A 25,272-nucleotide genomic window follows, 5' to 3' on the forward strand; every position below is an offset into this window, starting at 1 on the left:
GTCTGGGTGGTCCAGCACTTGCTCCCTCACACAGGAGAGGCCGAGATTCCAGGAGCCCATTCTCAGCCCGTGGAGCTGGGTATCCCAGCAGTCCTAGTCTGCGGTTGAAGGCCTGGAGGCCTACTGGTCTTCAGTGTGCTTCCGGTGCTCACAGAAGCTGTTTCTAAGGCTGGCGAAGGAAGGCTACAGTAATGGGGTTCGTGGACTTGCTGGTGAAAGTGAGGGCAAGCAGGCAAACAAAACAAGACAAAGCTTCAGGACCACCACCCGAAAATGCCATTTAGGGTGAGTCTTCCCACTGCAAACAATCTGCCCAGAAAGACCCTTGCAGAAGTGGCCAGCAGCTTGCATTTTAGTAGATTCCAAATCGGGTCAAGTGGACAGCCGAGATTAGTCATCACAAACAAAGGGGGAGCAAACTCAGCTGGGAAGGAGAGAGATTCCAGTTCATGCTTTGCTGAACTGAACCCTGCTGCACTCTCACTGAAGTGTGGAGCTGAACAAATTGAACCCTTCCCCCCTTTCTCCCTACCCCTTCCCTCCCGGTGAACTGCTTTCCCTGAAGGAGTTAGGATTCTGTTACCAAGCAGGTCTAGGAACAGAGAGAGAGGAAATAACTAGAACCTTTTGCTTAGTTAAGAGAATCACCCAAAGGGAAAACAACCAACGTACTCAGTGTAAAGACTGAGAGGGTCTCCTGTGTAGAGGGTGAGGTACTGGAGTACTTCTCCAGGCAGAGCTCCACAGCTGACATGCTGAGAGATGACACTTTCTCTTCCCCTTTAAATCAAGACATTAGAGTGAGCACCCTGAGAGCCTTCTGAGAATCTGTGGAGACTAAGATGGGAATGAACTTTAGTGACTGACTCCCTATGGGCAACCAACCACTCAGGCCTCGCCACAAAACTGTGTATAGAGGAGAGATAATTCTTACTTTGCCACAGGGAGAGTGGGCAGGAGGTGTGTGTGTGTGTGTGTGTGTGTGTGTGTGTGTGTGTGTGTGTGTGTGTAGCTGTGGAGAAGGGGTGGCAGGAGGTGAATGAGTGTTGGAGTTAGGGAGTGAGTAGAAATCAGGCAGGTCCCATACCCATATCTAGAAAATGCTAGAATCACTAGGGTCTGTAAGTCTCCAAGGCTGGAGGCTCAACCCTTCAACCCACTTGGGCTCATTCATTTTCCTGTGTTTAAGCAGTCTTCTGAAGTGGCCCTGTGCAGGAGAACCTCCTGAGTTTATTAACAATGCAGATCCTTGGCCTGCCTCTAGAGGGGCTTTAGCAGGTGTCCCAGACCCAGGCATCTGCACCTGAAAAACTGCAGAGAGCCCCAATTTTAAACGGACAGTTTTTGTTCTATTCTGACACAACTTATTTTCAGATCCGTAACTTGTGGAAATTTCCTCCTAATATCAGCAAGATGTAATTTAAAAATTGTCTGTTTCTCCTTCCCGTTCCTCGGTTCCCTAGTGAACGCACTTAGTTCCATGGAAAATGTCCTGGACTCGGAAGTGTGTCACAGGAAAAAAGAATCCTCGTGCTGCTCGGTACAGGCTTCATATGCCAAAGCATTGGGTTAGATTCAAGGTTAACATCATGCAAGAGGGCTGGGCGAAGTAAATGGCATTAACTAAATATTTACTACATCCCAGACACTGCTCCAGACACATTATGTCACCAAGGAACCCTGGACTTGTGTTTTAGTCCCATTTATGAGCGGGATGGGTGCTTTTAATATTTGCTACCCATTAAAGATAACCAGAGGAAAAAAATTCCTATGAGATTAATTATTCATGCATAGAATAAAAACTCTCTTGAGATCTTATGCAAGGCACAGACTAGATCAGAAAAAGAAGAGGGGAGGGGCATCTTGGCATGTGGCTGTAACCCCAGCCCTGGGGGAGGGGAGGTGGGAGACTAAGGCAGGAGGATTCCAAGTTTCAGTCTAGCCTGAGATCCTGTCTGTAAAAACCAAGGGTTGGGGGCCGGGGCCATGGGTGAATAGTTAAGAGACTGCTCTGGCAGAGGAAGTGGTTCTGTTCTTAGCATTCTTGTCGGGTAGCCCACAACCACCTGCAACTCCAGTTCCAAGTAATTGGACGCCCTCTTCTGGACTCCACAAGCACTACATGCACGTGGTGCACATAGGAGCTGGACACAATCTTTAAAAAAAATACAAGAACTGGGGCCGTAGCTTATCAGTAGAGAGTATTTGCCTAGCTATTAGTAGAGTACTTGCCGAGGAAGTACAAGGCTCTGGGGGTGGGGGTGAGGCGGGGATAGGCACTGGAGATTTCGGGTGTGACAGCCCCTTTAAGTCTTTCAGAGAGATTGCCTTAGAAGCTAGACAAATTTAGTCTCTGTAGCCTCGGTGCAGGGGAGCTAGGAACTGATCGTTCTGGAGTCCCAGAGAGCAGGCCTGTTCAGGTTCTGGCAGGTTGAGGACTTGCTCAAGCGTGTCCTAGCTGGAGCCGAGAAGCAGTCTCAGACCCCAGCTCTAACCCCCACGGTTTGCTTTCATAAGCAGGATCAAACTCTTGGAGAGTGGCTGTAAAACAATTTACTAACAGATACTAGAGGCCGGCTGGTTCCTACTACCGAGCTTCATTTAATTCCGAGTTCAAATCATACAGAAAATAAAATTTTCTCCTTAAAAGGTTCTGCGGAAAAATGCTGTCGGTGCCATGCGGCCGCCTCCGTGACTGTGTTTGTGTCTGAAGAAAGGACTAGTCTGACAGGAAGAATTACAAATCTGGAGCTCATTTTGGCATCCCAGAGGGAAGGTGGGTGGAGCGTCTCACAGTAAATTAGGAATTCAGAATGAAAGCGGAGCTGAGTTTATTTGGGTTTTTAGTGACACCTCGAAATTATTACACAGGCGTGTCTGAGACAGCTCTAAGTACCTATGACTGCTCCCGCTTCGCCCCGAATCCCCCATCCTTCAAAACCCGTAGGCCTCTCCGCTTCCACGCGGGGTCAGGAAGGTGGGAGGGAAGGAGAGCGGCGGGGACCCACAGTCTGTTTATACTGCGGAGAGACACAGGCCACTCAGGGGTGTGTCTGAGCTCCGCCTCGGGATTCAGAATCTGGGCTCCGACTTTGGGACTGGAATTTGAGGAGGGCAAGACTAGGTCTGGGGCGGCCGTAGAGTGCGGGAAGAAATCGGGTTGTCTTTCCGGGGAGGCTGGGAATTGAGGAGCGGGTCTAGGGAGGAGAAGTTGAACCGCGGACCGTATTGAGGGTCCGAGTGGCGATAGTTGAGCTTTGCCGGTGCAGGACTGTGCAGGGAAAGTCAGGGTGGGGTTGGAGTAGAAGAAAAGAGCGAGCAACGGCCACAGTCTCTCCCCGAGCAACTCTTACGGGCACACCCTGCGCTTAGTCGGGACTGCGGGCTCCCTCGGGCGCGCAGGCTGGACCCTGCCCCCACCCGCCCGTAGAGCACGAGCTACCCTGCTGTGGCTGGAGTATAGGCGCCCAGCGGTGAGGGGGCGTGGCCAGAGGCCCAGCAGTGCAGAGGCGTGGTTAGAGGCAGAAGCCCACGGCCGCTCATTGGCCGCCCAGGGGCCCCGAGGGCGGGGCTCTCCACTGGGTCCCTCTAGGGCGCTCGCGGGCGGCGGGGGAGGCGGGGTCGGCGGGAGCCGGGCAGCCAATGGGCGTGCGCCCCTCCAGCAGTTACAAAGGGCCGGAGCGAGGCCGCGGCGGCGGCGGGGAGGTGGGGCGAGGAGAGGCGAGGCTTGTGGAGGAGAAGCTGCGGCCGGGGCCGGGCCGGGCCACAAACAGTGGCAGCGGGACCATGGAGGCGGCGTCCGCTGCTTTGCGTCGCCGCCTGCTTCTCATCGTGTTGGTGGCGGCGGCGACGCTGCTCCCGGGGGCGAAGGGTGAGTGGCGGGCGGGTGGCTGTGGGGCGCGCGAGCCGGGCCCGGCCTCTGGCTCGCTTCAGCTCTTTCTCAAACATGGCGCGGGGCCGGGGGCGCAGGTGGCGGCGCCGGGCCGGCCGAGCTTTCCTGACCCGGCAGGCGCCACGCGAGCCGGGGCGGGGAGGAGAGGCGGGGCGGGGGCGGTGTCGAGCGCGGGTGGCCGAACACCGAGCGGAGGCCGGCCCTCTTGGGCTCCCGGGGGCAGCGGCTGGCGAGCCTGCTGAGGTCTGTGGCTGCTCTCGGGGGTGTGAGGCCGGCGGGGACCGTGGCCCCCTGATTCCACTGCCTAAGTGCTCTCCGGCCTGAGACTGTTAGGGCGTGGGCGGGCACCGGCGTGGAGGCGCTCCGGGGATCGGCGCGTGGAGGGCTCCTCGGAGGGTCGTAAGGGGCGCCGTGGGCAGAGATCCCGGGTGGGCCGCACTGCCGTGGGTGTCGGCGCCCGCCTAGGGCGACTTTTCTTCTACTGGGGGCTTTGTGTGAGAAGCAGGCGCGAAGATGCGCGGAATGTTCTCTCTTCGTGCGTCTGGGAAGAGTTGAGAGTTCAGTAACCAGAAGATTGCCTTGCTAGTAGAAACTTGGACGTTTGCTCACTCTGCAGATTTGGGATCGTTTGAATGGGAATGATTCTGTAGAATTGATCAAAGATTTCTTTTTCTCGACGGGATCGTTGCTTTGGGTGTATCGTTTCCTTAAAGCAGTAGTTTTAAAATCAGACCTCTATGTAGCTGGCTTTTGAAGGGAAAATGTGTAGTTTTCCAAAATATTAAAACCGGCCGTGATACGGTTGTCACCCCGTGGAGGGAAGATTGAAAAACTTTGTCCGGAACCGATTAAAATAGGAGAAAGCAAAATACTGAGGCTCAGATTAGCAACTAAAATACAGTGAAAATACATGTCTGTTGCTGAAATTGGATAACATTTTAAAAAGCAAAACATACCAAAACAAAAATCTCTCCAGACTGTGGATGCCAGCTGTTATTAAACTTAATAGTAACTGTTTATTGGGAGTTGATTATAATGCAGACGTAAAAGGCACAGTATCTGAACCCTCGGGGCTACCAGTACTTGTCCTGTACATTGACTTGAAAACTGAGGTGCAGGAGATTACGTTCTTAGTAAGTGCAGAAATTAATTTGTACTTAGGCCTTTCAGGGCTCAAAATCAGTGCACCTGCTATACCGTAGCATAGCCCACTTAAAGAACAGTTGATATTTGACACTTAGAACTTAGCCATCAGTTTCTTAGTTTACTTGAACTTGAACAGACTAGTACTTGAACATTCCCTTCACAAAGTTCAAAACATTAGAAGATACCATGGGTTTTTGACATTGGCTTAGGAAGGGAATAACGGTGGACAAAGTGGGGGAATTGTTATAATTATTCACCAACTATAAGTGGCCATATCTCTACAATTATTTGAATAAAGTAATTCTTTTCTACCTAAAACAAAGCAGGACACGTTCATGCATTTAGCAGTATTGACTTAGATGCTGAGAAGGTTGGTCCGTGTCCTGGAGGATTTTATTACTCAAAACCTAGACTAGTACTTCATAAACTTCCCCGTTTGCCATCCTCTTTTCTCAAAAGATTGTACGTGACCTTGAGTACAAAATGTAGAAAGCAAGTATATAAATCAGATGTACTGATAATAGATCATAAATGAAATTATTTTAAAACAATTCATTGGTACATAAAATTTTACTATTTATTAAAGATTCAAGCACATTTTCATAGTAATGAGATGGGTGAGTTTATTTTTACTTAAAGAATTAAATCATCCAATGCCAACGACTCCATATAATTGTTTAGGGCCATTTCAGACATTGTTGAAAATTCTCTCTTAATCACAAGATGATGAGGGCATCAGATCTTATTACAGATTGCTGTGAGCTACCTTGTGGTTGCTGGGAATTGAACTCAGGATCTCTGGAAGGGCAGTCGATGCTCTTAACCACTGAGCCGTCTCTCCAGACCTCATTTAATAATTTTTAAAATGAAATTTAAGTCAGCAACTTAACAGCAGTTTTTAAAATCAGACATTCTAACACAATACAGTCGATCTACAATCGATCACAAATATACCACTTTGATATACATGAAGGATGAAAGTCTTTTCTGTATGTATGTTTCTGGAAGAATAGAAAACTTTTTATTCAATAAAAAAACATTAAAACTTATAAAATAAGTGTTAGCACTGCATAACACGACAGCAAGTGTGTTTAGAACCAAGGGTGTTGTGAAGTTGCATCGTGCAACACAAGCATGCATTGCCAGAAACACTTCAGATTCATTACTCATTTGATTTTGAATTAATTTGGAGTGTTATACATTCAGAAGTCCTTGAGTGTTGCCAGATTGTTGTATGACCCAGCACCTCTATAAGGAGTTAGAATTCAGTTTAAGAAGCTGTGGCCTCTTGGTCCTGTGAAGGCTGGATGCCCCAGTGTTGTAGGGGAATGCCAGGGTGGGAAGGCAGGAGGGGAGTGGGTGGGTGGGGAGCAGGGGGAGGGAAGATGGGATAGGGAGTTTCCAAAGGGGAAGCCAGGAAAGGGGATAACATTTGAAATGTAAATAAAAAAGTATCCAATAAAAGGAAAGAAAAAAAAGAAGCTATGACCTGCTGGGCCTTGTGACTCATGCCTTTAATCTAAGCACTCAAGAAGCAGAGGCAGACAGATTCTGGTCTATATAGTGAGTTCTAGGACATCCAGAACTATAGAATATAGAGGCTTTATCTCAACCCCACTCCCACCCCACCCCCACCCCCAAAAATAGGAAGCTAGACCTAGATAAGTTCACCTTGACTCGCTGAGTTAGGTTGATGTTTCAGTGTGGCCCTTTATATATTCTGAAGAAGTGCAGATCTTTTCTTTATAATTTGGCTTCTCTTAAAACTTGAAGTTGTGGGTTGGGGATTTAGCTCAGTGGTAGAGCGCTTGCCTAGGAAGCGCAAGGCCCTGGGTTCGGTCCCCAGCTCCGGAAAAAAAAGAACCAAAAAAACAAAAAAAAAAACTTGAAGTTGTTCTTTACTGTCTGAGTGTTATTTATATTTCTCTGCTAGCTTCTGTTTTCTCCAATATAGATCTTTGTAGAGAAATTGGTTCCTTATCCCTGGACAAGTATACAATATTACTCTGTTTATATTGCATCATGTGTTAGAATGCTGTTTGCTGCCAGCAATTTCAGGATTTTCTTGGAGAAAATGCCTAACATCTTTCCCCACTCCTGCTGAGCAACTCCCAGCTTAGCGCTGCCAGTTATCCCTAAGTATATGTGTTCTGTCATGGGGGGTTTTGTATTAACAGATGCCAAACTGTCCTGGACTGTCCATGAGGTTTGAAGGTTTCCCATGTGAGGTTAGGAATTAGAATTATTCCACTTGAAAGATGTCTCAGGACTGCAAACTCCCGTTTCTAATGATAGCTGCTTTCCCACTAGTTCCTGACTCCTCAGTCTTTGCTGCATACTTCATTTTATCTCTTTTATGGGAATTTGAGGACAGACAGACCTCAGACTTGACATTGTACCTCTCTTTGAACTCCCATCTCTTGGAACTGTATAGCATTAAATGTTTGTGTTATCCATTGTCACCATCCTGAATTGTTAACTATTTGAGTATGTATTGAGTTTTCAGGGGCGAATTATGCCTTTATGTCTTCAGAACCTTGTCTTAGATTCTGTTCTACATAAATGTGTGTTAAGTGAATTCTGTGTGAATAGTTATATTTATGGATGGATTATGCTGTGTTGATTTAGAGTTTTGTGTGTGTGTGTGTATATATATACACATACATACATACATACAGATAGATATATATAGTTTGAGAAAGTTGCATGGTGTGGCAACAAAACAGCTATTTTGTGATACTTGGTTTGTATAATTCTTGAGATTTTAGAAATTAGAGGAGAAAGGTATGTGTATTTAAATTTGAAGAAATTCTGGTTTTTAACAATGAATAGGACTGTGTATAACCACTGCCCATTAGGCTGCTTATGTTTTGATTGTTCAGACATCTTTTCTGAATGGCTAGTGCCCTTATAGTGCCTTTTGTTAAGTGTTTTAAATAATCACCTTTTGTGGAGAAGCATATTAGAGTTTGATGGGAAGTGGTAATACAGACTGAAGTAACTGGAGAGAGCTTTTGGACTCATTCTGACTAAATGATTTTGAAGGGTCTCTAGAACTTTGATAGGCAGAGAGGACGGTTCGATAATTTTTTTTAAAAGTTCTTGTCTTTATTTTCTCAATAACCTCATGGCAAGCCAAATGATTCTTTACTTTAGTAAAGTAAATTTAATATAGTATATTATTTAGATAATATACGTATTAACTTATATTATCTTTTCCCCAGTTCTAAAAACTGTAATACGTGCCTGTGAGACAGAATGGTAATGTAAGTGAGTAAAGCAAGGGAATAAGATAGTGGGATGCTCACGAATGCTGGCCTCTTCAGTGGAGATCATAGGTGTGCCATCATTTCTGTTTACCATAGAGAATCCTCAGAGTAACTGAATGTCTCTGGGCTCCACTGTGGCAAACTGAGAAAGGAAGGAACTTGGATTTCTTAAGTTCAGATCTTCATGTCATGTCCTGTACTCTTAAAGTAAAGAACTTGAAGATGAGGGAGGAACTGAATTAGTGGTGGTTTCCTTAAGAGAAATTGGTCTCGGTGAGCAGAATTTAAGAAAAGTGAGTTTTGCAGGAAGGAGGGAGGGTAATGAGTGATAAATCTCTTAGGGAAAAGTCACGCTTTAGGAATTCGTTGATTAAGTGACTTGGTATATAGTACTTACTGATTGAAAGCAGTAGGCTGACAGTAGGTTTGGATTCGTCTTGGTTAATAAGGTGTAGTTGGATTAGTTATAACTCTGGGGGTGAGGTGAGCATGTTTCAAGCTGCAGCAAACTGTGAGCCCTTTGCTGCTCTCTTGTTGTGGCTTACATAATGCAATGCTTTCTGAACAGATGGACTGTGGTTTAATATCATGTGATTGGGACACATTTGTACTTCTGCTTCTGGAATTAAGGGCAGATGCTTGCATGTTTCTCAGGGGTGTTTTTGCTTTTCCTCATGAAACTGGTTCTAAGAGATGTTTGGAGCATTCTCAAATGTATACTAAACTTGACCTGACCTAACTGCGGTATTTAGGGCAACATTGAATACCTTCCTTCCCACAACCCCCACCCCGGTTTTTTAAAGAAAGGGCCAAGCTAGTCTTGAGTTTAACTAAGAATGACTTTGAACTTCAGACTGCTTCTACTTCCCTGAGTGCCGGGATAACAAGCCTGTACTGCACAGATTGATTGATAATTTACTTATTTTTTGGGCAGTATTTAGGATTGAACTCAGAGTTGGTTGTTTGGTTTTTTTTTAACATGCTAAGCAAGTGCTCAGCCAGCTGAACCACATTTCTAGCACTGAATGCCTCTCTGAACTTTTTTTTTTTTGTTGGTTCTTTTTTTTTTGAGCTGGGGATCAACCCAGGGCCTTGCGCTTCCCTAGGCAAGCTCTACCACTGAGCTAAATCCCCAACCCCTGAACTTTTTCTTAATGACACATCTGAACACTTTCCACAAGAATTAAAATTTTTTTGCTGAAGTAGGTCCACTTTTTAACTGTGTAGTTGGCCTTCAGTTCAGACGCTATAGGTTGCTCTAGTGATTGCTTTATTGTGAATTTGTAATTGGTTGACTTACCAACTTTTTATTTTTCCTTACATCCATTTTTTAAATACCAATTAAGCTAATTATATGAGCCCAATTTTATTGATCTGATACGGTCTTTTATAAAGCTACTCCCCCATTTGGCAACCTGAAAGCAAGACATACAAAATTAATTTCTAGCTTAAATACCAATAACTTCCAGACTATGCAGATAGTCTGCATTAACATTCATTAAAAGAATAGCTTACAGGAGTGTGCCAGGCATTTACTGTCTCATTTAACCTAGTAGCACCTAGTGGCACACAACCTAGTAGCACTCAGAAGGAACGGGTTCTCGTTTACACGCTGACTAATTCCAGAAGACTGTAGTGCTGCAAATCAGACCCAGACCTGAGCTTGCCAGGCAGGCCTTCCGTCCTGAGCAAATCCCCGAGCCCGCAGAAGGACTCCATTTATTCCAGGTCTGGACAACCAGTGCTCAGAAGAGAACTGGATTTGTGTGACATGGATCCATTTCAGTGCCCGTTAACATTGACCAAAGAAACTCAGGTTTTGTGTTTGATGTTTCAGTAACAGAGACTTTTATAACAGTAAGACTCTACTTCAGTTAAAACAGCTATAGACTATCAATAGTCCAATACCGAGACGCAAATGTCACTATTAACCCTTCTGCCTGGGTACACAGAGCTGACAGGAGTTTGCTTAGATTGTACCCAGTTTGTTTATGAGGATGTACAGAGGAGGAACTTCTGGTTTCCAATTGACAGTCAAGTAAAGTCATATTGTTAATGAATGACAAAACTTGCATTTGAAGTGCCTATACGTTGTGTTACTTTTATATTCAGTGAGTATATTGTTAGAGTTACTTCAGCAGCAAATCCTTCCTTCCATGAAAATATGAATCAAACTTTTACTTTTTATTTTTCTACTTTAAAAGATATTTATTTGTATCAGTGTGGGTGTAAATTGTGTGCCTGTGTTTATAAGTGCCTGTGTGTGTGCAGAGACCAGAAGAGTGCATCAGGTGACCTCTATCACTCTCTGCCTATTGAGGCAGAATCTTTCCCTGAGCTCGGGGCTCATATTTTCTCAACGAGGCTGGAAGCCAGTAAGCCCCCAGCAATCCCTGTTTCTCTGTTTTTCTTTGTATCAAGCTACCCTAACTATTGAGTCATCTCTTCGTACTCTCCCATGCCCCTTTTTAAAATAGTTTTGAAACTTGGTCTTGCTATAGAGCCTGTGCTAGCCACTATGTAGTCTCAGGCTTTCCTGGGGCTTAAGGCCATCTTTCTGCCTTAGGTACTTCTGTGCTAGGATTATAGGCATGTACCACCATGCCTTGCTGCTTCAGCTTGTCTTAATTGCAGTTTGGTTCTGCAATTGCCATTGACTCAGTGTGTAATCTTTCCTTAAAGTTGTATTTTTAGGTAATTTGAGAATCACTTATGAGCCCCAATGATAGTTGATCACTTTATTTATATGAATTTGTATAGCCCATAGCAAACTCCTGCTTTAAAAAATAAGTACAAAAATAAAAAGAACTGAAAGCTTAGACTATAGATAAGAAAAGTAAACAAAATAGAGTTGTTTTGCATCCCTGAACATTAAAAAAAGACTCTTTTTTTTCACTTAAGAGTGTATGTGTGTGTGTGTGTGTGTGTGTGTGTGTGTGTGTGTGTGTGTGTGCTCCTGAGAGTGCATGCCTGTATGTTCACTTGCAGATGTCAGGCGTCTTCCTCTGTTGCTAGATGACAGGAGGTTTTGTTTAGAAATGACAATGCTGAGAATGGTGACACAGACTCCGCTATAGCAGCCACAACAGTTGAGCAGAGGCGAAAGAGCTTTAACTCTGCTCTGGGGCAGTAGGGCATAGAGGACTGAGAGAGAAGCGGTTCTGGACAGGGAAGATGGCACTTCTGGAAAGAACCATGATAAAGTTCTAAGAATTTTAAGTGAAGTAAATGTTTGTCATATTGGGGACAGGTGACTAAGAGAAATTGTAAAACTTAGACTGGCAGTTTTACTGTGGAAAAGGAATGTTTAACTACCACAGAGGCAGTGGAGCAGACAGCTGTCTAGGGAGACTTTGGAATTGGTTTGATGATACTGAAAGAGGAGCTCTTTGACCTTTCAACCTGATCAGAATTATTCTTTCTCTGGTTCCTGAATGGCTTCCTCCCTCACCTCTCAGAAGTCACTCTGATGTCCCTTTTTCTCACTGAAGCTTGTTCTGACCTGTTTTACAAATTGTTTTATTCCTCTACTTTTTCTTTCTGTAATACTTCCTTCCCACATATTTTATTAACTTATGCAGATACTATATATTTTTCATTTCATTCTCCTCCTCTTTACAACTAGGAGGTAAACTTGAAAGTGCTATCTTTTTGTATAGAAAGTGCATGATAAATAATTAAGTGGCAGAAGGTCTTAGTAAAAAGTAGAGTGTAGAAATCAAGAAAGACTCCATGAAAAAGGACTGACTGAGGTGTAGGCCCCTGAAAATGTCTTCTATAAGGAATCTGGAAAGAAGAAGATGGAAGAGAGATGAATTCTGACTTGAGCAGGTTGAATTAGGTAAAGGTAGCCAAGAGCAGTTAGTTGTTTGGTGGGGAATGAAGAAAAATGCCTTTCTACTGTTTTCCTTCCCTCCTGCTCTCTTTTCTTTGGTTTCTGGTAGTCTGAAAAGCCTCCTTAACAGATGCTGTAATCCTGAACTCCTGGCTTGGATTTGGATCCTGCTCGGTTCAGTGTTCCTCACTCCTGTGTTGGAAGGCCTTACTATGTATATTTCCCACTTGACTAACACAAAAGATATGTGCTTTCAGAATGTGATCTTTTGGTTATACTGAACTAAATAAAAGTGTCCAATCTATTTAAGAATTTACTTTGGTTCCTGGCTGAGATAGAAGGCAGAAAGCTCCTCCCTGTTCAGCACTTAGGTTTCCACCACTGGTCTGAGGTCACTGATATTACAGAAATCTTTCTTGGAGTTCCCTGATCCCTATCCTGTTAAATTATTTTGTTCTTTGTTTGTTTGTTTGTTTTTCCTTCTACTCTTCTGCTTCATAAATCAAACACTGGTGCTGTGTATCTCCAGACTGTTGGATTTTCTATTTGAATTTCTCTTAACCGAAGTTTGTTTTCCTTCCAATTCTGAAGGCAGGTTCCCAGAAAATTGGTAGTGTTTTGTTTCTAAGAATAGATAAACAAAACCTGGTATACTTATCTGTAATTATCTTTTAATGGGTGTGTTTCATTGGGGAACATTTTTCAAAGGTTAAGTGCTGACTCCCATGGCCATCGTGAAGATGGTTACACAACACAACAGTGTATGTAATGAACCTCTCATGAGCCTGACATAGTAGGTATTCAATGAATGGGAGTTATGTTATATTTAAGTAATTGAAGAAACAGAATTGTTTGATACATTGAAGCAAAGTTCAGCACAAAACACAAAAGAACTTTCTTAGTAGCTGTCACAGTATACCTGTCACTGCAAAGAATGCAGGCAGAATCTGCAGGCAGGGCTGAAAAGCCACAGAAGAAATTTCTTGCATTATGTGGAAAGTTGGAATTGATTATGTCTGTGCTGTTTCTCCTGGAAAATTCTGTATATTCAGGTGTAACCCAAACTTCCTTGCCTACTGTATTTAGCTAATATACCAGCTAAACCCCACTAGGATTCATAGTTTGAAGATGAGCAGTTGTCTTCATGAGGCTGGAAATATGGCTCAGCAGCTAAGAGTGCTTGCTACATTTTCAGAGGACTGAGAGTTTGGTTCCAACACCCACATCAAGTGGTTCACTACCACCTGTAACTAGTTGCAGGGGATCTTATTCCTTCTTTGGCCTCTGAAGGCACCTGCCTGCACACACACACACACACACACACACACACACACACACACACACACACACAGAGACAGACAGACAGACAGACAGAGGGAGATAATCTCTCTTTGAGTACTATCTCCTTGTTACTTACTGTGTGAGAATAGTTGGCTTATTGATTGCCTTTTACTCTGGCTCTTCTTCAAAAGGGGATTTAGCTTGAAATAAAATGAGACCCGAATGACTGGGAAAGATAAGGAGGAAACAAACACAGTACAGTTATCTATGCTGTAGCTGAGGATGTGCTTGTGGTTAGCACTTAATTTTCTAACAGCAAAGGCAGATGAAGATGAAGCTTTCATTGCCTATTATTAAGAATTCATGAACAACCCTCCCCCTTCAATCCCACTCCACCCCAAGCAGCAAGTTACAGTACTCAAAGAATTTCCAAGGGATAAAGTTATTGCTGGACTTGGCATTTCTGATTTCTTGTTCTGAGGTTCAGTCTTCCATACTTTCCTAGGGTTCAGTTTAGAACCTACTGACACCATCTTTCCCTGTTTAAGGCTCTGATCCAAGTGTGGACACATGAATGCCTAATACCAGTGGAACAGCTGATGTAAAGCTGGGACATTTGACTTAAGCTCTGCTAGAGGCTAGAGGATAATGGTTAGAGAACAACATGAAACTATTTGGGCTGGCTTATAAAGACACTTTCCTAATGTTCTTAAACTGGCCAGTATCCATCTGGCAGATCATCAAAGAATGGTCACCAAAGATGAACAGAACCAGACATGCTTTTCTTCTAACAAGTCCAGCTAGGCCACATGCTGAAAGAGTCTTTGCTTTGGGTTTCCTGTTTGAAAAGTGATTTCTGGGTAATGGGTATTAAGAATGATTACTTTAGGAGAGGTGACATGTACCCAGAGTATGTTCTTCTGTTTTACCAGTTTTATAGTGACCCTTAGATATGCACGTAAGCTTGAGGAGTATTCTCTATTTGATGCATTCTGAAGTCTTCCTGCTGCATGGCAGAATTGTCTTTATATAAGGGTCCTGGAAATGAACGACTGTGGTTTTCTCTTCACAACTTACAAGGATATTGTTCCCTTTTAAATTTTATGTACGTATTTATCTGTTTTCCCTCCCTCCCTCTCCCCCTCCCCCCTCCCTCCCTCCCTCCCTTCCTTGGCTATTTTAAGTCCTTGTCAGAGTTTCCTTGACTTCACCAACAGGACAAATCCAAAGCTCATCTTATTTTTGATTACTTGCTTCAGGGTAACTAACTGTTCTATCTAGGTTTCTTAGGTGTGGACCTCACTGGTTATATAATGGTGTATTTATAGTTCTAGGACACCTTGTACAGGCATCCTGTTACATTTCTACAATATATGATCCTTAAATATGTATTGAAATTCAAATAGATCCTGTGACAAAAGCAAAAAAGGAAAAGCCTTTCTATTAGAAGCTAGGACTAATAGACATGTCTGAGAGCACTGAACATGGAAGATATAGCCAGGCCTATTCAGAATATAGAGACAAAGGAATATCAACTGTGGCTTTTCGTGTGTGTGTGTGTGTGTGTGTGTGTGTGTGTGTGTGTGTGTGGTTTTTGCTTGATTTATTCATTTCCAAATTGAACTGTAATGTGCTCTAATTGAGTCTTTTTGTTTAGCACATGGCTGTTGATTTGAGTATTCTCCAATTGAGAAACTGACATTTTAATTTTGTTATTCAGAATGCAACAGATTTAAAGAAAACATCAAGATGTTCTATTGTAGATTTCCTTCAACAGTAATTATATGTAATTATTTTTACCAAAATAAACAAGTTAAAATAGTTTTGGTTATTTTATCTAATTTTATATTTGGGAAAAAAATTTGCTTGTGTTCCTCAGTGAGGAAAGATACTCTGAAAGCTTCACACAGGTTCACAGAACAGGTCCTGGTATTGACAAATGACTAAAGACAAAGCATGGCGTGGTGAGTTTCTTTCTTCTTTCTGTACTGTGAATTGAACCTAGTGCTTCGCTCATGATAGGCAAGTGCTCTGGCACTGCTTTTCAGGTATCCCCACCCCCACCCCCAGCTAAGATGTATCTATGCTTAACCCTTTCTAAAAACTGTTTTGTCGTTGTTTGTTTTTTTAATTTTGGTAAAAACAGGGTCTTATTCAGTTGCCCAGCCTGGCTTTGAACTTGTGGTCCTACTATTTCAAGTAGCTGGAACCTATAAGCCACCAGGCCTGGTTTATGGATTGCTTTCTTATGAAGAAATAATCCCTCCCTATTATTTTGCTTTCTTTGTCCTGTTTTGTGGTCCTTCTTGTCTATCGTTTATTGTTCTCTCACACTCAGTGATCACCATTGTGTCTTACATGGTATCTTTTTACTAAATGAACAAGGCCAATTAAATGGTTTAATTAGATCTCATCTGTCACTTCACTTTTTTTGTGACAGTCAGTCAGTCTGGAACTTGTTAGATAGACCACTCTGGCCTTGAACTCACAGAGATCCACCTGGCTAAGCCTCTTGAGTGCTGAGATAGAGTCAAATCCAGCTTGCCTTTATTTTGTGATGGGAAATGGAAAGAACGAAAAAGGTTGGTGGGGAGGGAGTAGGCATCAGGCAGAAATATCAGAATTAGGGGTGCTTTGCAAATAGAGTGAGTGCCCTGAGGAAAAAGTCTACCTATGCAGCTGGATGCTTTCTTCTAGTTTAGCTTGGAGTTCCTGGAACTGGGAAAACAAGTCTCACAGAACAGATGGGTGTAATCACATGTGATCTACGTATCCTAAAGCATAACTAGAGCTTAATAATTGTTGACTTGTATATAACTGTCACAATTCTGTAAGAAGAATCTTCTGTGTTGTATCTTTACTCCTCCAAGTGATATGAAGGCCTTCATTTCTCTGACCCTAGCAGGTCTTTGTTTCTCCCACTACTGCGGGCTTTCTTCAGTAACTACTTGTTAGCAGCAGTTGGAAGCTATACACATAGTTTAGGCTTAAGGGGCAAACCCTAAAGGAGTTCAGTTTCCATGAGGTGGTTACTTCCTTACCCTACTAGAGTCCATGATTCAGTGGCTAAAAGAGTATAGAACCTGTAAGCCAGCCCCAATTAAATGTTGTTGTCTTTATAAGAGTTGCCCTGGTCATGGTATCTGTTCATAGCAGTAAAACCCTAAGATGCATGGCTTAGTTTGTTATGTTCTTGTAGGAAGAACCGTAGCTGCTTGCTTTTATACTTTGTTTGCTGAGGTAGAACATTTCAGATGAGAGAAGGCTACAATATACAGGCTTGTGTTGTCATTTACTGAATTTTTAAGCTTTCTAAACCATTCCTACCATCTGTTTTTGCTAAGTTCAATAAAATTTTCACTCTGCAAATAAATGGGAGTTAAGTAAAGCTAAAATACAGAGAGAATCAATCAAGGGTAGAATGAATTTGCTTCAGTTGAGCAGGGACTGCAAAGAGTTGACTTGGGAGTGCTTTTTTTTTTTATTAAAAGTCATAGAGAATTACTTAACACTATAAATTGTACGTATGTGCCTTAAAAAATCTAATTACAGGGCAAATTTAAGCCTGTGAATACTTAATAAATCTGAAAGGTTATTTTCTTTTTGAAAAATTTCTTAGATTGTATTAATGCACAAAGAGGACTGCAAATCTACCTGCTTCTCCTACCCCCAAAAATCCTTAAAATGCCATCAAAAGAATATAAGTAGAAGGCAAATCTGATAACAAGAAAAGGTAGCTAAAATAAGATTAATGCCAGACAAAATAACGGTCAAGCTGCACAGCCTTAGGTAAGAGGTGTTTTATGTTAAGAGATACCATTCCCTAAGTGCATCTCTTATTACTCTTTATATAGCTACTAAGATATGTATATATGACTAAAACTGTTAAAATATAAGACATAAAACAACTGTAGATAAAGAAAAGCAGGATTCAAATTACAGAATAAAGAATTAATGAATTCCAATTGTGTAATCATAAATAGCATTCTTTCAGAATACTTCTGGATTTTCCAGGAAGTTTACCATTCAGAGATCTACAAAGAATACTCTGATTAGAAATTAACAATAACCAATAAATAAATAAATAAATAAATGCCAGATAAATGTGTTTACTTGGAAATTTTATATTTTCTCAATAATCCTTTTCTTAAGGGAAATGTAGTTACAGAAGTCTAGAAATGAATGTGTCCCCTCCATAGCAAAGCTGGTAGTTCTGATAAAGTAATGCCTAAAGGAAGATTGGAAGGCAAGAAGTTCAAAGATCAGGCTGCAGATAGAACATTTTGGTAAATGCAAAGAAAATAGAAGTGCAGGAAAAAAGAGATTTGATCATAAGCTAATAAATTGTTTTTTGTTAAACATTAAAATAGATATTTGGTAAATTTTAAAAAAGATTTAAAAAGGATAGAAAGGAGAATGGAATAGATAGATAGATAAAAAAGTTAATTTATGTTTATTTTATGTGCATTGGTGTTTTGCCTGTATGTATGTCTGTATGTGAGGATGTCAGATCTTGGAGTCACAGACAGTTCTGAGTCGCCATATAAGTTTTGGGAATTGAACCCAGGTCCTCTGGAAGAGTAGTCAGTGCTCTTAACCATTGGGCAATCTTTCTAGTCCCCAATATATTTTAACTTTAGTTCTTTCTAAGGTCAGTGCATTTTATTTATTTATTTTAAACTTTATTGATTCTTTGTAAGTAGATGTACTCCAGTCCCATTCATTTCCCTGTCCCCTAATCTGCCCTTCACTCTTGCAATTTACACCCCAAATAACACACACACACACACACACACACACACACACACACACACACACACACACACACACACACACACACACACACACACCACCACTACCACCACCACCACCACTACCACCAAAAAACAACAACAAACAAGGTATAGAAAACATCTCACCTTGGAAGCTGTAGTGTTTAGGTGGATCCCACGGTGTACCCCTCTGTCCACATATCTTCACTTACAAATGTCCATTGTTATGAATCATTGGTCTGGTTTGATATCTCTGGCTTCTGTAATACCATCAATATTGGGTCCTCATTGGAACTCCTCCCTGTTATCTTATTGTTCTGGGTCATAGCTCTCGAGGCTTTGGAACTTATCCCAACCATTTGCAGATGATATAAATTTTAGGGTGGCCCATTTCAGAACCCTAGATCTGGGCCTGAGTGGTAGCTAAGTTGGTCAGCCCAATGGCTCTCCCTTATTCACACTACCAGGGCAAGCTCTCCAGCACCACTCCAGGGAAGCCACCCCAATGCTGCCATCAGCAGGAGGCAGGGTCAGTTCTCTTGTGCTTATGCCCTTAGGGCCAACTCACCCCCACCCAAGCTTCTAGAGCCAGCTCCACTGTGCTACTCAGTCCAGCTGTGGGGCCCATTCTCTCAAGGGCTGCAGCCTGTGAACTGGATTCTCACCCTCTGGGAAAGCTTACCTGTACCCTCTCCCTCAGGGCCAGCTCTCCTGTGATGCCAAGACAAGGTGCAGGGCTCTCTCTCTTAAGTGCTGTGGCCAGTTAGGGGCAAGGCCAGCTCACCTCTCTCATGACCTCAGGGCCAGTTCTTCCGATTGTCACAGGTGGTGAGGGGTAAAAGGAGAGAGGGCATCATCTCTACCCCATGCAACCTCAGGACAGACAGATGAGTGGGGGCCAACCCTCCTGAGCTCTCACCCTTGGGGGCTGACTTACCTGTGCCCCCTGGACTAGGGCCAGTCTTACTGTGCTGCCTAGGTGAGGTACAGGGAAGTTGGTGCATTCTAAATCAATGTGATTTATCTTTCTGTATACAGACTGCTGCCCCCCACCCCCATGATTTTAGAAGTTTCTTGTTTTACCTTTCCCATTGAAATATATGATGAGCTGCCATGCTCCTGTATGTAATGCTAGGAACAGAACCCTGAGCTTCTTTTATGCTAGGCTTTATCCACTGAGGTATATCCTTAACCCTTCCAAGTTTGTTTTATTATGAAATTTGCTAATAGCTTTTAAAAAAAATGAATGTGGTTTTATCTGGGTTTTTTGTTTGTGTACATTGTCTAAACTGTCTGTTCTTGTGTCATCTCTCCCAAGTGGTTTTCCTTTCTTTAACTTTCTTCATATTCAGTGTGGGCATCTTTTTTCAGAGCTTTTTCTTCTCTATACACTCTCTGTACTTTGCATGGCATTAACCAATGATGTGTTTAGTTCTCCATGTGGTAATCTAGAAGGCAAGAGTCTTACTCTCCACATCCTCTGAGCACTGTTTTCTCTCTGCATGGGTTATACACGCTGGCCCAGGTGTTATTTCCTAAGTCAAAGACAGTTCTGGAAGGTGGTTACTGCTTCCATCTTCAACTTCAGTTATCTCTTACATATATTATTAAGATTATATTATATATATATATATTATTATATTATATATATATATTATATATTATATTATATAAGATTATATTATATATCTCTTACCCTGTAGTCCAGGGTAGTATATTACATCCCCACACAGTTAAGGCATGGTGACCCTGCAGCTGTTCTTGTTTCCCAGAGAGAAAACATGGAGCCCTTCAACTTATGCATCAGTGTTCAGTCAGAACACTTTAGGTTTTGTCATTTTTTTTTCTAAAATAAATATGAATTTGTTGATGTAGCTCTTAGGACTTTACCATTTTGTCATCTGTAAAATAATAGACTAGAATCAGTGTAAACCTTTCATAGCCAACAAGTTCTAGTATGAACTTACTAGTCGTGAGTGTTTTATATAAAGGTACTCCTAGCACCTATTGTGAATTTGGGTTGTAAGTGAGGCTATATTACCTGTAGATACCCTCTGTGCTTCCACAGTAAAGTTCTTTTGCCAGCTTGGTTCAGATGTTACTAAAAAATACCACAAACGACAAGATAATAGCTCTTGTGAATGTCCACTGTTTTGGGGCCTACAGTTTATATTGTGCTCTGTGTCAATATTGCCTCTTAGAGCTATATAAAGATTAGCTGATTATTTGTGTAATTTCTAAAATGGGTTGCAGCATGAAGTAGTTGCTCTAAAGAATATTTTTGAATGGTTGCTTAACAAATTTGGATTATTAAGTTCTTTGAGCACTGTGCTGATATTTAACATCCAACTCTACATTTAACTCTCAGACTTCTGTAATTAATACTGTTACATAGCATAAGTCGAAAAATTTAGGCTCAAAATAAAGTGACTTTTTTAGATTTACTTTGTGGCTGTCTAGTAGAGGTAGGATTCAGTGTAAGTCTTTTGTTTCTGATTTCCGTATGCTCAACAATTATGTTCTTATAATGCCAACTAATCAAATTGAAATCTGCCCAGTAAAGTGTTTGGGAGAAAATAAGAAATTTATACATTGTTTCATCACTCACCTCAGAAACAGAACTTTCCTGTTTCTTCTTGGACTCTGATGCCATGCTGGCTACACCAGCCTGCTTCATGCATACCCAGACTCAGAAGTGTAAAACAAAACTAATGAAAACTTGGCAGAACTGTAATTATGCCACATGGAGCTTTACTTCCTGTTCTCTTTCTGCAGTAATAACATTATTTTAACATGATTGTTTCCTGTCCTTAAACATGCTGGTAAAATCACTCTTCTGTGCCTGTGTCATACTTGAGGTTCTCACTGCATTGTCATCCATACAGGTTTCTCAGTCATAATTATGGGTGGACATGTATGTGTGTACATTTTTCTCATCTCCTTAGACTAAATTCTACAGAATGGCCTGGATTAAAAGATAACTGTTTAAAGGCTCTGTGGGGTGTGTGTGTGTGTGTGTGTGTGTGTGTGTGTGTGTGTGTGTGTGTGTGTGTGTGTGCAAATTACTTTCCAGAGTGAACAAAAGTTTGAAATTGGAATGAAGAAACTACTTTCTACAGAGAATAAGCTGATATAGAGATGTAAAGGAAATATAGAAAAAAGGGTGGAACATAGAGAAGCCTCTTATTTTTTTTTCAACATCATTAGGTATAATACATTCCATCTTTTGGAAGTAAATACATCTTTCAAATTGTATGTGTTAAAGTTTTCTTCTATTCATCTTCTAGTCACCCAGTCCTTTCCTTGGAAGCTGATGTTACTTATTTCATCCTTTAAATTTATTAGTGTGTGTGTGTGGTGGGGGTTATGCCACTGGTAGAAAGTTGTCTGTTGAGTGAGGGTTTATCTCCATGGCCAGAGTAACTTTCTGTTCCTACTTTAACTTTTTGATTCTGTAAGTTTATATTCAAGTGACACTAATATGTTGTCATTAATACAGTTCATTCTTTGAGAGCTGTTGTCAAATTTCCCAAACCTGATAAGTAGATCTTTATCTGGTACTAGTATAATTTATCTCCTTTTGAACTTAAAGGAAGACCGTACTCCCTTCTATTATCTCCTCTTGTACTTGAATAGCCTGTTCTTAGTGACCCTTTCTCTATTATTAATTAATACTGTGTTAGCTAATTTCATGGAGCCTTAAAGAAAATAAGTCTTATGGAAAAACAAATGGCTGAGAATTCTGTAATGAGATGTGATTTAAAATGATAAATAATGCTTAAATTATTTGAAAGTGGTAGAAGTAAATGGCAATTTCCTAGAATAAAAAGCTAGATTTTTATTCTAAAACTACATTTGGAGGTAAAATATTTTATAGACCAGAGATTTTTTTATTTCACATTATATGACTGCATTTTACCAAGCTTCTTGTTGCCATTCTTGCTGCAGGGTCACCCTAAGGAGGTTGATTTGAAGAAGATTTAGTACCTTAAAGAACAGCCCAGACGGGGCTGGAGAGATGGCTTAATGGTTAAGAGCATTGGCTGTTTTCCAGAGGTCATGAGTTCAATTCCCAGCAACCACATGGTGGCTCACAACCATCTGTAATTGGATCAAATGCCAAGTTGGAAAGTATAGTAGGAAGGTACTAAACATTGAGTTTTTTTTTTTTAATATCTTTGCATTCAGTAACAAAATCTCAGGATTAAGGAAAGCTGTCCAGTTGAGCCACAGTTGAGTTTTTCATGTGTATGTGTCTGTGTGTGCACATGCCAGAGGTCAGTATTGGGTATCCTCTTCAATTGTTTTTCACCTTTTTTTTGAGACAGGGTTTCTCATTGAACTTGAAGTGCACCAATTTGGGAACACTGACTGGCCTACAAGTTCCAGAGATTTTCATGCTCCTCCTCCTCAAGTGTTAGGATTGCAGGCATGTGCCATCATACCAGACTTTTACATGGGTACTGGAAGTCATTCATATTCATGATGATTATCCAGAGGGGATTCATATCTATCTGTATAACCTGAGTAGAATAATTGCTATTAATCATTATGGATCTCTTAACTTGATTTCTTTATAAATGACAGAACCGAATCTTTGAGTTTTATAAAGTTGTATCAATCTAGGATTCTTAAGTATAAATTTAAGCACATCATTTGGAAAATATATTTTGTTGTTTTGATAAATGGAGTTGCTCTTAGCATGTTTTTATTCATATATATCTGTATATTTATATAATTAGTTTAATATGTGTTATCCTACAGTGTCTGACTTGATATTACTGAGATGAGCTAGTTTGGAAATGGAATTATGTTGATTTTGTTGTTAAACCTTTATGGTTATTCTTGAACCATTTTTGAGTTTGATTATCTTAGAGTATTTGGGATTCAACAACTAAAGATGAACTCCTGCCACTGAGGAAAACCCATTAGTATGCCTTTCCCATCTTTACTGGTTCAGCACATTATATACATTCTCCAAGTTCTGACTTGCATATCTTGTAAAGCTTTTCTTCCTATCTTTTCTATTTCATGGTATACCTCAAAGTCTCAGTAGAACAGTTCAATCTAGAGGAGTAGACAGCAAAAATAAATAAATAAATAAATAAATAAATAAATAAATAAATAAATAAATAATAAATATCAAAGCAGAAGTTAATGAAATGAGGATTAAATGAGCACTGCATATAGTCAGTTGAAGAGCTGGGTTTTTTGTTTGTTTTTAATTAATTCTTTTATTTATTTACATTCCAGCCATTGTTCCCTGCCCAAAGAGCTGGTTTTTAAATAAAAATAAAAATTGATAAACTTGTAGCCAAACTCAATAAAAGAAGTGATCCAAATTAATAAGAGATGTAAAAGGGAGTATTATCCAGTGAAATCCAGAGGCTTTCTAGGGGATACTTTTGAAAAATATATGCTCTAAAAATCTAGAAGAAATGGATATATGTTCATTGACATAGTGCCATCAAAATTAAAAGGATATAAACAACTTAAGAGACCCATAATAAGCAATAAGATCAAAGTAACACTAAAGTCTCAACAAAGAAGCCCAAGACTAGAAAGTCACAATCAAATTCTAGCAAACCTCTAAAGAAGAACTAATACCAGTGCTTCTCAAACTTTTCCATAAGACAGAAATGGAAGGAACCTTGCAACACCCATTCTTTGATAGATTTTTCTGATGGATATATGAAAAAAAACTTGGATAAATTCTTATAGACCCAAATTAAGAATACATTAAGATTGTATACCATGAGTAAGTTGACTTTTTTCCAGGATTACAATATTGGTTTAGCCTATGGAAATCTGTAAATATAATACATAGATATGAGAACAAAAATCACATGATCTTCTCAATAGATACAGCAAAGGCCTTCTGCAGACTTCAGTATCCCTTCATGACAATAGCCTTGAAGAAACTGTAATTAAGTACGTACCAGAATATAACAAAGGCTATATAATACATCTATATATAGGCATGTCCTCTAAAATCAGGAGCAAGACAAGAGTGTCTACTCTCTCTGCTAGAGCAATATAAAGGGAAATAAGTAGGAAAAGAGGTGGAACTAACTTATTTCATACCATATGATCTTTTATTTTAAAATATCCTTCAGACTTCATTAAGTAACTTAGACCAGATAAACACTTAACCAAGCAACAGGATGCAAAATTAACATACAAAAACAAGACAGTATCTTTTCTACATATCTATAACAAACATGCTGAGAAAGAAATCCAGCAAGAAGTTCCATTCATAATAGCGTTAACAAACAAAAACCACACAAGAATAAGCCTAACTAGTGAGATTAAAGACCCAGAATAAACAAAAGGAGAAAGACATCCCACACTAACCGATTAACAGTATTAATATTGTGAAAATGGCAATTTTACCAAAAGTGATGTACAATTTCAGAACAATCTCCATCAAGTGATAGTCCTTCAATGGCATGTTATTTTCTAAAGCTATAACCATTTCTTAAGTTTTTCATATAGAACTACAGAAGACTCCCAAATAGCAAAAGCAGTCCTTAGCAGAAAGAGTAGTGCTGGAGAGTCAATGTCAGCTGTAAAATACTGCATAGCCATAATAGAAGCTGTATAGTACTGACACAGGATCATGGGATGAGACCCTGGAGTAGAATAAGTGGACACAGATGTAAATATACATAGTAACATTTGTAAATAAAGGTTTACAAATATGGAAAAGCTTTAACAAATGACATCTATAAAGTCAGTTCAGACTAGAGATTGTAACTCCTGAAACTGTTGGAGGAAAACCAGTAAAACACTTCAAGATACAGATTGTATTAGGTACATTTCTCTTGCTGTAGTAAAATATCTGTACAGAAATAAGGGAGAAAGCTTGAGGGTGTAGTTTATCATGTCAGGGAAGTCATGGCACCTCAGGAGCTTGAGGCAGTTGGCCAAGTTGTACTAGAGTCAAGTTAAGAGTGATGAATGCCTGTGTTCAGTTGCAGTTTGGGACCCCATGTGCCATTCACACTTAGGCTGGGTGTTCCCACCTTATTAGCGTGTACAGGTAGTCCTTTTCAGACATTTACAGATAATCCCTCA

General features: G+C 40.9%; 1 protein-coding gene across 2 annotated transcripts in view; it reads left to right on the top strand.

Annotated features, from left to right (window-relative positions):
• The first annotated feature begins 3,688 nt into the window (after positions 1 to 3,688).
• Positions 3,689 to 25,272, top strand: part of Tgfbr1 (transforming growth factor beta receptor 1) — a 54,509-nt gene continuing 32,925 nt past the window's right edge. For both annotated transcript variants that reach the window (XM_032904226.1, XM_032904234.1), the window contains exon 1: positions 3,689 to 3,871. In XM_032904226.1, coding sequence (XP_032760117.1) covers positions 3,787 to 3,871 — 85 coding nt within the window. In that variant the 5' untranslated portion in view covers positions 3,689 to 3,786. The remainder of the gene's footprint in view (positions 3,872 to 25,272) is intronic.

Source organism: Rattus rattus, chromosome 1 (assembly GCF_011064425.1).
Source record: "Rattus rattus isolate New Zealand chromosome 1, Rrattus_CSIRO_v1, whole genome shotgun sequence".
Lineage (NCBI taxonomy): Eukaryota > Metazoa > Chordata > Mammalia > Rodentia > Muridae > Rattus > Rattus rattus.